The sequence below is a fragment of the Trypanosoma theileri genome, assembly GCF_002087225.1.
Source record: "Trypanosoma theileri isolate Edinburgh chromosome Unknown TM35_Tth_2_V1, whole genome shotgun sequence".
Lineage (NCBI taxonomy): Eukaryota > Euglenozoa > Kinetoplastea > Trypanosomatida > Trypanosomatidae > Trypanosoma > Trypanosoma theileri.
In genome coordinates, this window is record NW_021639844.1 from 490,013 (window position 1) to 502,013 (window position 12,001).

The 12,001-nt window shown below is 37.4% G+C and overlaps 5 protein-coding genes across 5 annotated transcripts; all 5 read right to left on the reverse strand.

The window, feature by feature from the left end:
• Nucleotides 1-127: 127 nt before the first annotated feature.
• Nucleotides 128-2,101, reverse strand: TM35_000022810 (uncharacterized protein; the record flags this gene model as incomplete). Its single annotated transcript, XM_029021599.1, has 1 exon — nt 128-2,101. One exon carries the CDS (start codon nt 2,099-2,101, stop codon nt 128-130), a length of 1,974 nt encoding a protein of 657 aa, XP_028887021.1.
• Nucleotides 2,102-2,737: 636 nt separating this feature from the next.
• TM35_000022820 (uncharacterized protein) lies at nt 2,738-3,589 on the reverse strand (the record flags this gene model as incomplete). Its single annotated transcript, XM_029021600.1, has 1 exon — nt 2,738-3,589. One exon carries the CDS (start codon nt 3,587-3,589, stop codon nt 2,738-2,740), a length of 852 nt encoding a protein of 283 aa, XP_028887022.1.
• A 1,020-nt stretch (nt 3,590-4,609) lies between these two features.
• On the reverse strand, nt 4,610-5,437 carry TM35_000022830 (chaperone protein DnaJ; the record flags this gene model as incomplete). The annotated part of the gene is made up of 1 exon (XM_029021601.1): nt 4,610-5,437. The coding sequence occupies one exon, from the start codon at nt 5,435-5,437 to the stop codon at nt 4,610-4,612; it is 828 nt and encodes a 275-aa protein (XP_028887023.1).
• A 941-nt stretch (nt 5,438-6,378) lies between these two features.
• Nucleotides 6,379-7,473, reverse strand: TM35_000022840 (uncharacterized protein; the record flags this gene model as incomplete). Its single annotated transcript, XM_029021602.1, has 1 exon — nt 6,379-7,473. The coding sequence occupies one exon, from the start codon at nt 7,471-7,473 to the stop codon at nt 6,379-6,381; it is 1,095 nt and encodes a 364-aa protein (XP_028887024.1).
• Nucleotides 7,474-8,728: 1,255 nt separating this feature from the next.
• TM35_000022850 (uncharacterized protein) lies at nt 8,729-11,011 on the reverse strand (the record flags this gene model as incomplete). The annotated part of the gene is made up of 1 exon (XM_029021603.1): nt 8,729-11,011. One exon carries the CDS (start codon nt 11,009-11,011, stop codon nt 8,729-8,731), a length of 2,283 nt encoding a protein of 760 aa, XP_028887025.1.
• Between the last annotated feature and the right edge of the window lie 990 nt (nt 11,012-12,001).

The window sequence follows — 12,001 nt, forward strand, 5'->3', positions numbered from 1 at the left end:
ATATATATATATATATATATATAGGATAAAATCACAGTAGTCTAAAAAAAAAGCATTCTTTATTCATATTCTTCACTGTAAATAGTAGCCATCAATACAAACCAGCAATGATGGAGATGTTTATTCATCATCTATATATATGTATATAACCATTGCCCGGCAACACAGACTGTTTCTCTCGTAGTCTCTCTTTCCAGCGACGCCATGCCAAACGCAATAAACAACGTTGTGCAAATCCATCTAAAATATACTGCGGTACAACATTTCTGAAAACACATCGTTTTCTCTCAGCAACATGTACACTTTCATGACCTTGTCTTCCTGTATTTCCACTTAATCCACTTATAGGATTATCTCTAGTTGTAAATAAATCCATCCCATGCTCATTATCTCTTCCACTATAACGTTGATTCTCTTCACTTGACGTACATCTACGAAAAGAGGCTTCACGAACACTCCAGAGATCCTCATCACTACGAACTGCCGTTTCAGAACGTCGTGGTAAAGGTCTTGGTTTCTCTTGTGGTCTTATAAACACAAGTGCCTGTTGTCCAGTCGTTGAACGTCCACTAGGAATAACGGGTGGACTACAACTGTGTGGATAGGAACTAATGTAAGGATCATAATAACATTGTTGTTTATCTGCAAATGGATTTTGTAATTCATGCTTTGATTTATCTCTATCATGATTAGGAGATGAATGATAAGACTCTGAAGTACAAAGACGTCGTAATGGTCGTGGTGGTGTAAACCAATGTGGGGGAACAAAATGAAGATCATCTAAAACGTTATCTTCTTTAGGAGGTATAATATAATGACTTCTGGATATGTGTGATTCTTCTATAGGAGGATCTTCAAAAGAAAAAAGATTTTTCCTAGATCTTAACTTTATGATAGTTGATGTAGTTTTTTTTGGTCTTGTGGTATCGTGGATGTTATTAATATGAGCAACACTGTTACTTCTATAACCACCTCTACGATAGTTTTTCTCATATACATCATCCATATGCGTATATACTTTAACCGCTAAATTGGAATTTTTCATCTCTCTTTTCAATCCATCTTTTCGATATTCATTTTTCTTTTCTTTCTGTCCCTGCATTGGAATTGTATGAGATTTACTATTACACAGTCCATTTGTTGTCGCTGTGCTTTCATCTAAATCCAAGAAAAGTTTCCTCTGCGGATTATTATGTAGAGTTGTAGAATTAAAAACATCCTTTTGCGGTTCTCTAGTACGTAAACCCATACCAACATTAACACCATTACTACAACTAGCATTATCATTACCATTAAGAATAACCGAATTTACTTCTCCTTTTCGGTGTGTTGTGGGTACAATTTGTACAGGTCGTCCATTCCCTATGGATGGGCGACTCCACTCACTGTACTTTTCATTCACAGCTTTTCTACGAGTTAATGATTCCTTGCGATTTTTCTGTTTCTCTTGAAGTTGTTTTTGAGTCATACTTAATAATTTTTTTCCATACTTTGCAAGAGCAGCCTCATATGCAGTTGGTGTTAAAGAAACTATGGATGTGTGTTGTTCCTCTTCCTCTTCCTCTTCCCATTCTGGTAGATGTGTTGCCGGTATAGCTTCTGTTGTTGTTGTTGTTGTTGTTGTTGTTGTTCTTTTTCTTCTTCTTCTTTCCATTATCTTTTCGGGTGATCTTTCCTGCAAGTTGGCACCCACTACTTCATCCTGCACCAAACTCCTATCATCTCTTGTACTCGTTTTCTTCTTTACCGGAGAGTGTGAGATTACACTTTCTCTATTTAAAAATATCTCTAAACTCGGCGGCGGATCTCTCTGTCGCTGCAACTCTTCTTCTGCTGGTGCTGGTTGTTGTCGTTGTTGTTGTTGTTGGGAAAAGGACTCTTTTTCATCTTTTGAAGGTAATCGCTGCATTACCCCATTTTCTTTTCCATTATATATAATAATATTTCTATTTCTATTCATGCTGCAGTGTACTCTTTCCCTCTCTTGTTGCCAAGATGAGGAATTATAATAAAAAGTTGGGCGCCCACCCGTCACTCCTGCGGGCTCCGGAAGTGGAGGCGCCGAGTGGGTCTCCTGAGGACTTTGGGGTTGTTTGGGCATCGCCCGCAAACAAACAGCCCTCTACACTAAAACGGTAATTAAATGAAATGAAATGAAATGAATCTTCTTTAATTGTGCAGAGAGTTTTTAAAATAAAAAAAAAAAAAAGACCAACTAATTCTCTCTAATAAAAAAGAATACGTAGGGTCCCCGGGAGGTGGGGGAGAACCCACCAAGCTATTCAATAAAAATAAAAATAAAAAAAAACAAGAAATCCAAAAAAAAAAAAAAAAATCAATAAATCAATAAATAAGTAAATAAATATATTTCATCAAGAGTATTTCTTCGAGAAACAGAAACAGAGAGAGAAAATATACGCGAGACAAAAAACAAAAACAAAAAAAAAAATAATTTTCTGAGCATCGCATAGCAACTAAAATAGAGAAATAAATAAATAAAATAGACATTAACAATAACGATAATATAAAATAAACTAAAAAAGGGAAACTCTTCTTTCACCCCACACCCCCACCTTTTTTTTTTCATCTACACACTCTCCGTCAACTTGATTTTTTTTTTTTTTTCTTTTCACTCAACTACTTACTCAGATATTCCCCCCACTTTATCTTCTCACTATCCTTTTTCTTCTTTCCTCTACACTCCCACTTTTTGAATGAATACTTTCCCTTTTTTTCATCATGAGAGTGGCAACACAGGTGGTTGACCGCTGGTAAACCCCATCGCAAGATTCACCAAACACTGCAGCCCACGCACCGCACACCTGCTGTCTTCACCCAAGTACAGCAACAGTCTCTGCAGAACTTCCACAACTCCAAACTCCACAAACACTTGTGATGTTTCTCTGTGATAGGCGGTGAGATTACATATGAGTGTGGCCCACGCCTCCACAATACGCGGCTCTGTGTGAAGAGGAAAAATAAGTCGACTCAACACTTGACAGTGTTCACGGGTAACAAGGAGACTTTGCTCACAGGCTAAATTCGAGAGGGCCACTAGTGCTCGAAGTAACACGGTGGGCTCCGTCATGTATGTTTGTGCAATAAGAAGAGCGAGATCCCACACGGCGGCGGAATAAAGTTGTCCGCGTGATTCGGGATTGGCTGCGAGATTGGCAATAAGTGCGGAGACACAAAGAGCCACTCGTGGATCCGCAACACAAACCGGTTCGAGAAGTGAAATGGCGGTGTCGAGTTCAGGCGCCATTCGTGCGAATCGGGCGGCGCCTGTGGGAGTTGTGGCGTCGTCAATGAGACGTTTAGTTTCCGCGCAGAGTGCCTGAATGTCAACCTCTGCAAATTTACGATGGCGGGCAAAGCGACGAGCTGTGACCTGCAGAGATTCCCTCTCTCTATCTTTTTCTTCCACTTCTTCTTCTTGCTGTTGTTCTTCTTCTTCTCTTGATGGGATGGAGCCGAATAATTCCTCTACAGTCGGGGGCCGCGGCGGCGATGGGGACGCGATGCTCTCCGATCGAGTCATGCGCCGGAGGAGATCCAACAGCAGAAGTAATGATAAACTGTTGTCCATACGGCCTAAAGAAAGAGGAGAAAAAGAGAAAATAAAACTAAGAATAAGAAAGAGAGAAAAGGGGGAAGAATAATAGCAGGTAAAGGAAATATATAAATGAGACAGAAAAATGGAAACAAACAAAAAAAAAAGGATCAAATAAATGGATATGAAAGAGAGACATACAGATAAATATGAAACAGTAACAACAGCGGAAACAAGATTAGTGGCTATACCCCGTACACTTTATGGTGTAGGGAAGGCAATAAGAAGAAGAAGAAAAAAAGAAAAACGTTGAGAAAAGCTATCAACAGCACTCTTCATCCTGAGATACACATACTCTCTCGTTTACAGACAATCTCATATAATGGAAAGTATTTCCAATAAATGAGAAGTGTTAAAAGGAGATAAACACATATATATATATATACACACACACACAAAGACATATATATATATATATATATATATGCCTACGCAAATAAAGGGGAAAAAAAACTAAATTACATTCTCTTTTTACCCCACGCTATCCGAAGAAATAATAGAAAAAAAAAGAAAACGAAAGAAAAGCAGGATGATTCGTTGTTGTTGTTGTTTTTCTCTTTTATTTCTTTCATTCTTCGTGACAGCAAATATGCGAGAGACACGACGAAAGGGGAGATGATGAGCTCAATTCAAAAGAAACCAATCAATAATAAAATGGAAGAATTTCAGTCCGATTAACTGAAAACAAAAAAAAAAGAAGAAGCCAAAGAGAGAAAGAAAGAAAAGACGCACACAAGACATGCTAGAGAAAACAACCTTGAAAAAAACCAAGACAACAAAAAGGTTTGCTTTTCTTCTTCTCTCTTCCTTCTTTTTTTTTTTTTTCTTTTTCTTTCTTCCCCCAAATAGGCCCCTTTCATCTTCAAAACATTATCCATTTATATTTCTGTCCTCGTATGCGCGTCCTATACTGTGTGTGTATGTATGTATGAATAAATGTATGTATGTATTCGTATACGTATATATATATATATATATATATATATTACCTACTTACTAACGCACTGCACGACGAAATACCTCGTAATCTGTACAAGCAGGAGGTGTACCCTTTTTCGATCGTGCCCTGTAAGAGAGTGACTCCGCCTCACATCGACGGGCTAGAGAGTCGCGATGTCTCTGCAGTACTTCCGTTTCCATACGACGTACATCCGCGAGACCCTTTGCTGCCAAATCAGCCCAAGTACGATGTACATAATATTTCACACGAAGTCCATGGAGTGAAGTTACCCGTTCTACTACACGCCCTTGTGCTGGTTCTGGAGTGAGACTGAATGTACTGGCGACATTGCTAGCCCGATGCATTGGATGGGATCCCTGATAACCACTTGGATCCGTGAGTGAAGACTGTAAGAGGATCGCAAGAAAAAGAAAGATCAGAAGCGGTGCCATCATAAGAACATTCGCATTCACCTCCGCCTCATACACACGAGCCCCACCGCCGCCATTCATTCCACGCGCATGTGCGAAGAATTCCTCAAAAATATCATTTGGTTGTCGATACATGTGCCGTGCGGCCGCGCCCGGATGATGTCGAGCGGCGCCTGCGCTTTCATGCCGTTGGACCCCTTCAACTCCGCGGGCATCGTAAATACGACGTTTGGTCGCATCCGAGAGAGTAGTGTTTGCAGTTCCGACTAGTTTAAATGCCTCGCTGGCACCGGAGTGTTTATTTTTATCCGGGTGGCATTTGAGAGCCATCTTTTTATACGCCACTTTAATCTGATCTGTCGTGGCGCTGCGATCGACAAATAAAATTCGGTAGTAATTTGTCCGGTTGCTAAGCACATGTTGGACGATTGTCGCATCATTCATAGCGTCCATCTCTTTATATTCGCCTTTTTTTTTTTTCCTTTTTTCCTTTTTTTCTTTTTTCTCTTTTTTTTTTTTATTTTTTCCTTTTTTCGTCTCCACAGCACCTTTTTTTTTTTTTTGTTTTTATACTCTTGATATAATACTTTTTTTTGTATTTTGTTTTTCCTTTTTATTCTTTGTTTTTGTTTTTGTTTTTTCTTTAGTTTTACAAAAATAAAAAGGGATTCCTCGTTCTGCTGTTCTTGTTATTATTACTGTTGTTGTTGTTGTTGTTGTTGTTGCTCTCGATGTTCTTGATGTTGTTTTTCAGGCACTCACTTTTTTCTCTGAAACTCACTCTTCTTTTGTTCTTTTTTTGTTTTTTGTTTGATTTAGTCAGAGAGAGAGAGAGAGAGATTTTACTATGTGTGTTACTCTCACTTTCACACTTCCATACCAGAATAAAAAGAAATGGAGAGAAGAATCACAAGAAATAAATAAAAAGAAAGAAAGAGAAAGAGAAAGAACAGAAACAGAAAAAAAAAAAAAACATCGAATATTTTTCTTTATTTCCATCTCTTTCATGAATACACAGAGAAGCTTAGAAACTTTCTTCTTTGTTTATATTTATCTCGCTTCTTCACTTCACTTCACTTTTCACTCACTCACAACTCAATCCATTAGCTCTATCTGTCACACTCTATGCAAAATGCCTTTTTTTTTTTTTCTCCATAAAATAAAATAAAATAGCAAAGAAAAAAACACACACACAAAAAAAAAAAAAANTCTCGCTTCTTCACTTCACTTCACTTTTCACTCACTCACAACTCAATCCATTAGCTCTATCTGTCACACTCTATGCAAAATGCCTTTTTTTTTTTATTTCTCAAAAGCTTTGATATTCCAGGGTGGAGTTGATTGGCTGATGAGAACAAAAAAAAAAAAAAAAAAAAAACAAAGAAAAATTGCCTTTATGGATTTGGTAAACTCACCGATCCCACCACTACAATTTTTGGCATCCTTTCCAGTGCCATCGCTATTTCTCTTTTCGTTAATTCCTTGCAATATTTAATCATCGCTTCTGCTCCTTTAAATTTATAACAATTATGTTCATAATAAAAGGCTATACGGGTGAGTTCACTTTTGGACATGGAAGTATATCCAAGATGTGACCAGAAGGGAATTGCCTGCACATCTGCAGAAATCATCATAAACTCAAATCCTGCCTCTGCACACCATTGAGAAAGAGCAGCATTTAATAATCTACCAAAACCATTCTTTTTATATCCTACACCCGTTGCGAAAAGAGGAACTTCCACAAAGTGTTGTGTATCGTAGTGATGTGCTTTTATCGTAACTGCACACACCATTTCATTTGTGGTATTGGAGCGGAGATACCACGTATATCCTCCCTTCGCTCTTCGTCTCGTACGTGTGGAGAGAGACTGTGGGAGAATCACCAATCGTTGCAGTTCTGGTGGATCTGGATATTGAAATTGCATAGAATACAGTTCCACCGCCTCACGCCGTTCCTCTTCTGTTTGCACAAGACCGAAGGAAACAGGAAAGGGACCATCACCGGTGAGTTTCACATATTGATCTTGAATGGCCGTGCGTAAAAGTAACTGCGCGTGTGTTAATGTACTCCCACCAGATGATTTAGTAGATCGTGGTGCCCTTTGCGGTTGTTGTTGATTATTATTATTATGATTATTATTATTATTATTATAATTATTATTATCTTCACCAGCGGCATTTGTATATCGTGAGGAAGTATGTGTATCTTCTCGTCCCTCCTCTGCTGCGGCTGCGGCGAGACTCTGCCGTCCGTTGGCTTTTCCTCTGTGTGTTATTGCGGCGATGTGTGTATCGTAATAGGCCATCAGCCGCTGCATGAAGGTGGCGTCGGTGGCGAAGAGCACGGCGTAGGCCCGGGCGATCTCACTTCGCTCTTCTCTGTTCGCCTCCCAATACTTTTCAATGAGAAGATCCTTTTGCTCGCCGCTGAGCTGAACCGTGCCGTAGTACTTGGCCAACAGCGCGGCGTGTTCATCCGTGAGGAGCATGATCCCTCAGCAATAAATAATAATAATAATAATAATAATAATAATAATAATAATAATAATGAGGGGAGAAAAAAGAAACTGCAACTGTCGCTCCAATGAATGACACGCCTACGCCCCTACACCGCGTTAAACAATGGAGAATGTGTCGCACAAAACTGCAAAAGAAGAGAGGACGAGAGTGGGAGAAAAAAAAAAAAGGAGAGAAAGTGACGGAGAACAGTGTAGTAGTGAGAATACAATAGAAATAGAAGAAGAAGAAAGTGGGATAAATATATATATATATATGAAAAGAAAACAAAATAAAGGGGGATAATATAGGGCAAAAAGAGAAATGGAAGAATGAATAAACAATAATAATAAGATAACAACAACTCATATGAAAAGAAAAGATTTCCACTGGTTGGGGGCAAAAACATAAAAGAAAAAGAAAAAAAAAAACGAAAAGACTGTGGCAAAATTTGGAATCACAAATATGACCATGTGTTGTGGTGGCATATAGTCAACAGAACAGGGGGAGCAGTGAATAACAATAAAAGAGTGAATGGATGGTCGTTTTTCTTCTTTTTATTATCATTCTTCTTCTTTCTTCTGATTATCATTTCTTAAACATGCACAGTTTCTTTCTCTACCAGAAATATTCATACATGCTCAAAGAGAACACCCAAAATAGAAAAACAATATTCACACATACACACTCAAATACACCAACAGATGTAAAAGATAGACTCAAATAAGATATATATATATATATATATATATATATATAATGCAGAAAAGAAAAAAAAAAACAATGTCAGTTCACAAATTGATTGTTATCAGGAATATAGAATCAATAGAAAAAAAAAACGAAGAAGATTGAAAACAGTAGCACATGGAATAATTAATAAAAAGACTATGGGTATTGGGGGGATAATATATATATATATATATATATATATATATATATATATATATATATATAAGTGCTCTGTAACACTTATCTCATCATTCTCAAAAGCATAACTAACAACGTTGTGGATATTTCATTGGAAACCGTTCTTTTTTTTCTTTTATTTAATTCTTCCTTTCTTCTTCCTTTCTTTTCCTTTTTTTAGTTTCACCTTTTTAATCAACTTCTCACCCCTTCTCTCTCTTTCTCTCTTTCTCTCCACCTTTTTTTTCCCCCTGAGAGATCTCTCTTTTCTTTTCTTTTGCTTTTTTTTTTTTTTTCTTTTCAATTTCCTCTTATTATCATCTCATCTTGGAAAACACATCTTCATATCTTCAATTCCCGTATTTTCAGCATAAACTGATCCCGCAGGGGCTCACTCACGTACGCCACCATTTCTGCTAAAACAGATATCGCCATGGTAACAAACACAACATCTGGATCAATAGAGTGGGTCACTTCCCGTTGAACAAGTTTATATAAATTAATAAACATATCAATACGCTCCGCCTCTGAGGGATACTCCCTTGCCCAAACATCCACCTGCATTTCTTCCAATCCTTGTCGAATATTCGTTTCAACGAGTTGCCAAACGACGGAGTGAAAAAGCGATCCTTTTGCAAATCGTTCATACATGACACTATACGTCTTGTATGGATGACACGACAAAAAAGAAGGAACACTCTCACGATTTTCTTTTAAAAAGTTTAGAAAAGAATCTGAAGTTAACGCACATACAGTGGCAGGATCACAGAGATGAAAGACAGTAAGTGGAGAGGTCATGGCTTGAAACCAGGCATTCACAGGTTTAATAAACTCTTTTGTGAGGGTTACGAAAAACTTTCGAACAATATCATCGGCAATACTATACTGAGAGAAAATATGTGCACTATCGGATTCAGTATTTATTCGATCTGTACAATCCGTCACATCTGAACTATTTGTACATTCTTCTAAATGACTAATTCCATTCCATACATGAGCGTTTAAGGAAGCTAACTGGGCTTCTGCATTTAAACGTGATGCTTGTTCTAATCGATGAAGAAGAATGGCCGTCTGGGCTTTATGATCCACCAGAAAAGGATAGGTAGACTTAAACATATTAACTACTTTGTGATGATTAAAACACTTATCTCCAGTTCCACCACCTGACATGATAGGAAGAAATGATGTATTTTGTCTTGCTGCTGTTAAGACTGGAAAAAAGTTTCTGTACGTAAACACACGGGGACTCTCTGGTGGAGTCATGTGTTCATTCACTAATGGTATACCTTTAGGGGATACACTATGATGATGATGATTATTATTATTATTATTATTACTACCACTACCACTACCTTCTCCTCTTCTTACAGGTGTTGTTGCTGTTGAGGATGATGTTGTTGAGGATGTTGTTGTTGTTGTTGTTGTTGTTGTTATTGTGATTGGATTCATCCCATTCCCTGTATTCGCATCGGTACATTCATTTCCATTATTACCTTTTTCTTCTACTGTGATGGCCCCACCAGTACTACGCGCTTGTCTATCCACAACTGTAAGTATATTATGCCATCCATCAAAGGCACGGAAAAAAAATGGATTGGTTCCAGCTACAATAATACTCTCTGTTGTTGAGAAAGGAATTCCTTTTCCCATACGAGAAAATCGATTAAATATCTCATCCTGTACTGTAAAGTATGAACGTAATATCCCATTATATTCAAGAGGTTGAACCAGAGAAGCGACAGCCACTGCTACCGCAGATGCCATTGAAGGTGTATTACTCCAAATAAAAATAGATTCATGACAAAGAAGTAATTCCCATATTTGTGTTAAATGACGAAGAAGTTCACTCAATAATGCATAGAGAGGAATAACATCACGTGCCCCAACGGATTGATGTTTACTTCCTAAAAATGCCACACGATCATCCAAATGCATGGCATGTCTATTCACTGGACTAATTTCTGCATCTATTTTTTGTAAACATCTTTTAGGAGTTACAAATGTTAATGGTTGATAAAGAAGAGTAACATTATATTGTACGTGTGGATGCGGTGAAGGCCATCCCTCAATTTCTTCTATGGCTCTTTCTAATACTTCCTTCTGTGAATATTGACTAGGATTAAAGGAGGAATCCACTTCAAAGAATGTTGTTGGAATAGGTGAAAGGGCACTTAACACAGGTACCTTATCCATATCAGGTGAAAGTTCACAACATTGACAGAGTCTTGGGACGACCACACGTAAAATAAGTTCATGCACAGCCATATACGGTAATCGTGAGAGTAACACAAATGCCTGTTGTACATATCCTCGCGGCACTGATGGATCTCGTTTCTGTCGGTAGTATGTAGCTCCATGAATATAAGAGACGGTTTGTTTTCTGCAGGGGGCTACAACTGTCTCGGCTTGACTTCTCGCCGCTGCGGCGGTGACGTCCTTCATGTGAAAGAAAAAGATGAGATCATGTCCACTCTCTGGATTGCAGTCGGGAAAGGCGGTTTGTGTGAGAATACGTTTTCCCTCATCACTGAGGGCATCACTTGGGACCACATGATCAATAACGGGGCCAATATCAAGATCAAAACGGATGGAAACAAAACAAATCACCCACGCAGAGGAAGACATATACGTATATATATATATATATATATATATATAGGAATATACTATTACTAGCAGCAATAAGAACAATAATAGTAGTAGAAGCCACCACCCGGCCCTCTACGCTGCTGTAATTCAATCAAATGGAATAGTAACAGTTGTACGTTTTCTTATATTTTATTCTTTTTTTTTATTCTTCTTTTTTATCCAGATCAAACTGTAGTTCAAGAAGAGAAAGTCTCACCTAAGAGAAACTTCAGGTATTTGAGTGCCGCAAATTAATAATAATAATAAATATAAAACACACACAAAAAGAAAAAAAAAAAAAACTATTCCTAATAATAACAAAAAAAAAGGAGATTGGGAAAAGAAAGAAAAACAATACAATTTAACAATATAAAAAAAAACACATTGATAATCAAATCTCACTTTATTTATTTTCCACGAGGTATTCACTCGCAATAAAGAATTTTTTTTTTTCTTAATCCTCCTTGGGCTAAAGCCAGCCAGAAAGATTACAAAAGAAAAAAAAAAAGTAAACACATAAAGATTACATCGTACTGCACAACAAAAAAAAAAACAGTTGCCAGTACACGGATAACAGTGGAACAGGAAAATAATAAGAAATTTCTTTTTTTTGTTGTTGCAATCCACCCTCTATAAACAAACGTGTATACAGATTCATAAAAACACCACATATGGATACAAGAGAAGAAAGAAAGAAAGAAAAAGAAAGAAAAAAAAAAATCACCAGGTTGAAATGCATAAAAGGAGAATCAGAAACAGCCTTATTATTATTAATATATATGTATATTATTATATATAAGACTGTTGGCTTGTGGAGTAAAGCCATCATATCAAAACCGCAAGAAAAAACAAAAGATCACATGGCGTCATCATAACTGGAGTGAAAAAAAAAAAACCCTGAAAATATTTAATTCTAAAGAATTAAACCTCAGAGGTGGAATACAGTACTCTCACCTGCATCTTTGATACATGCCAATAAAATAAATA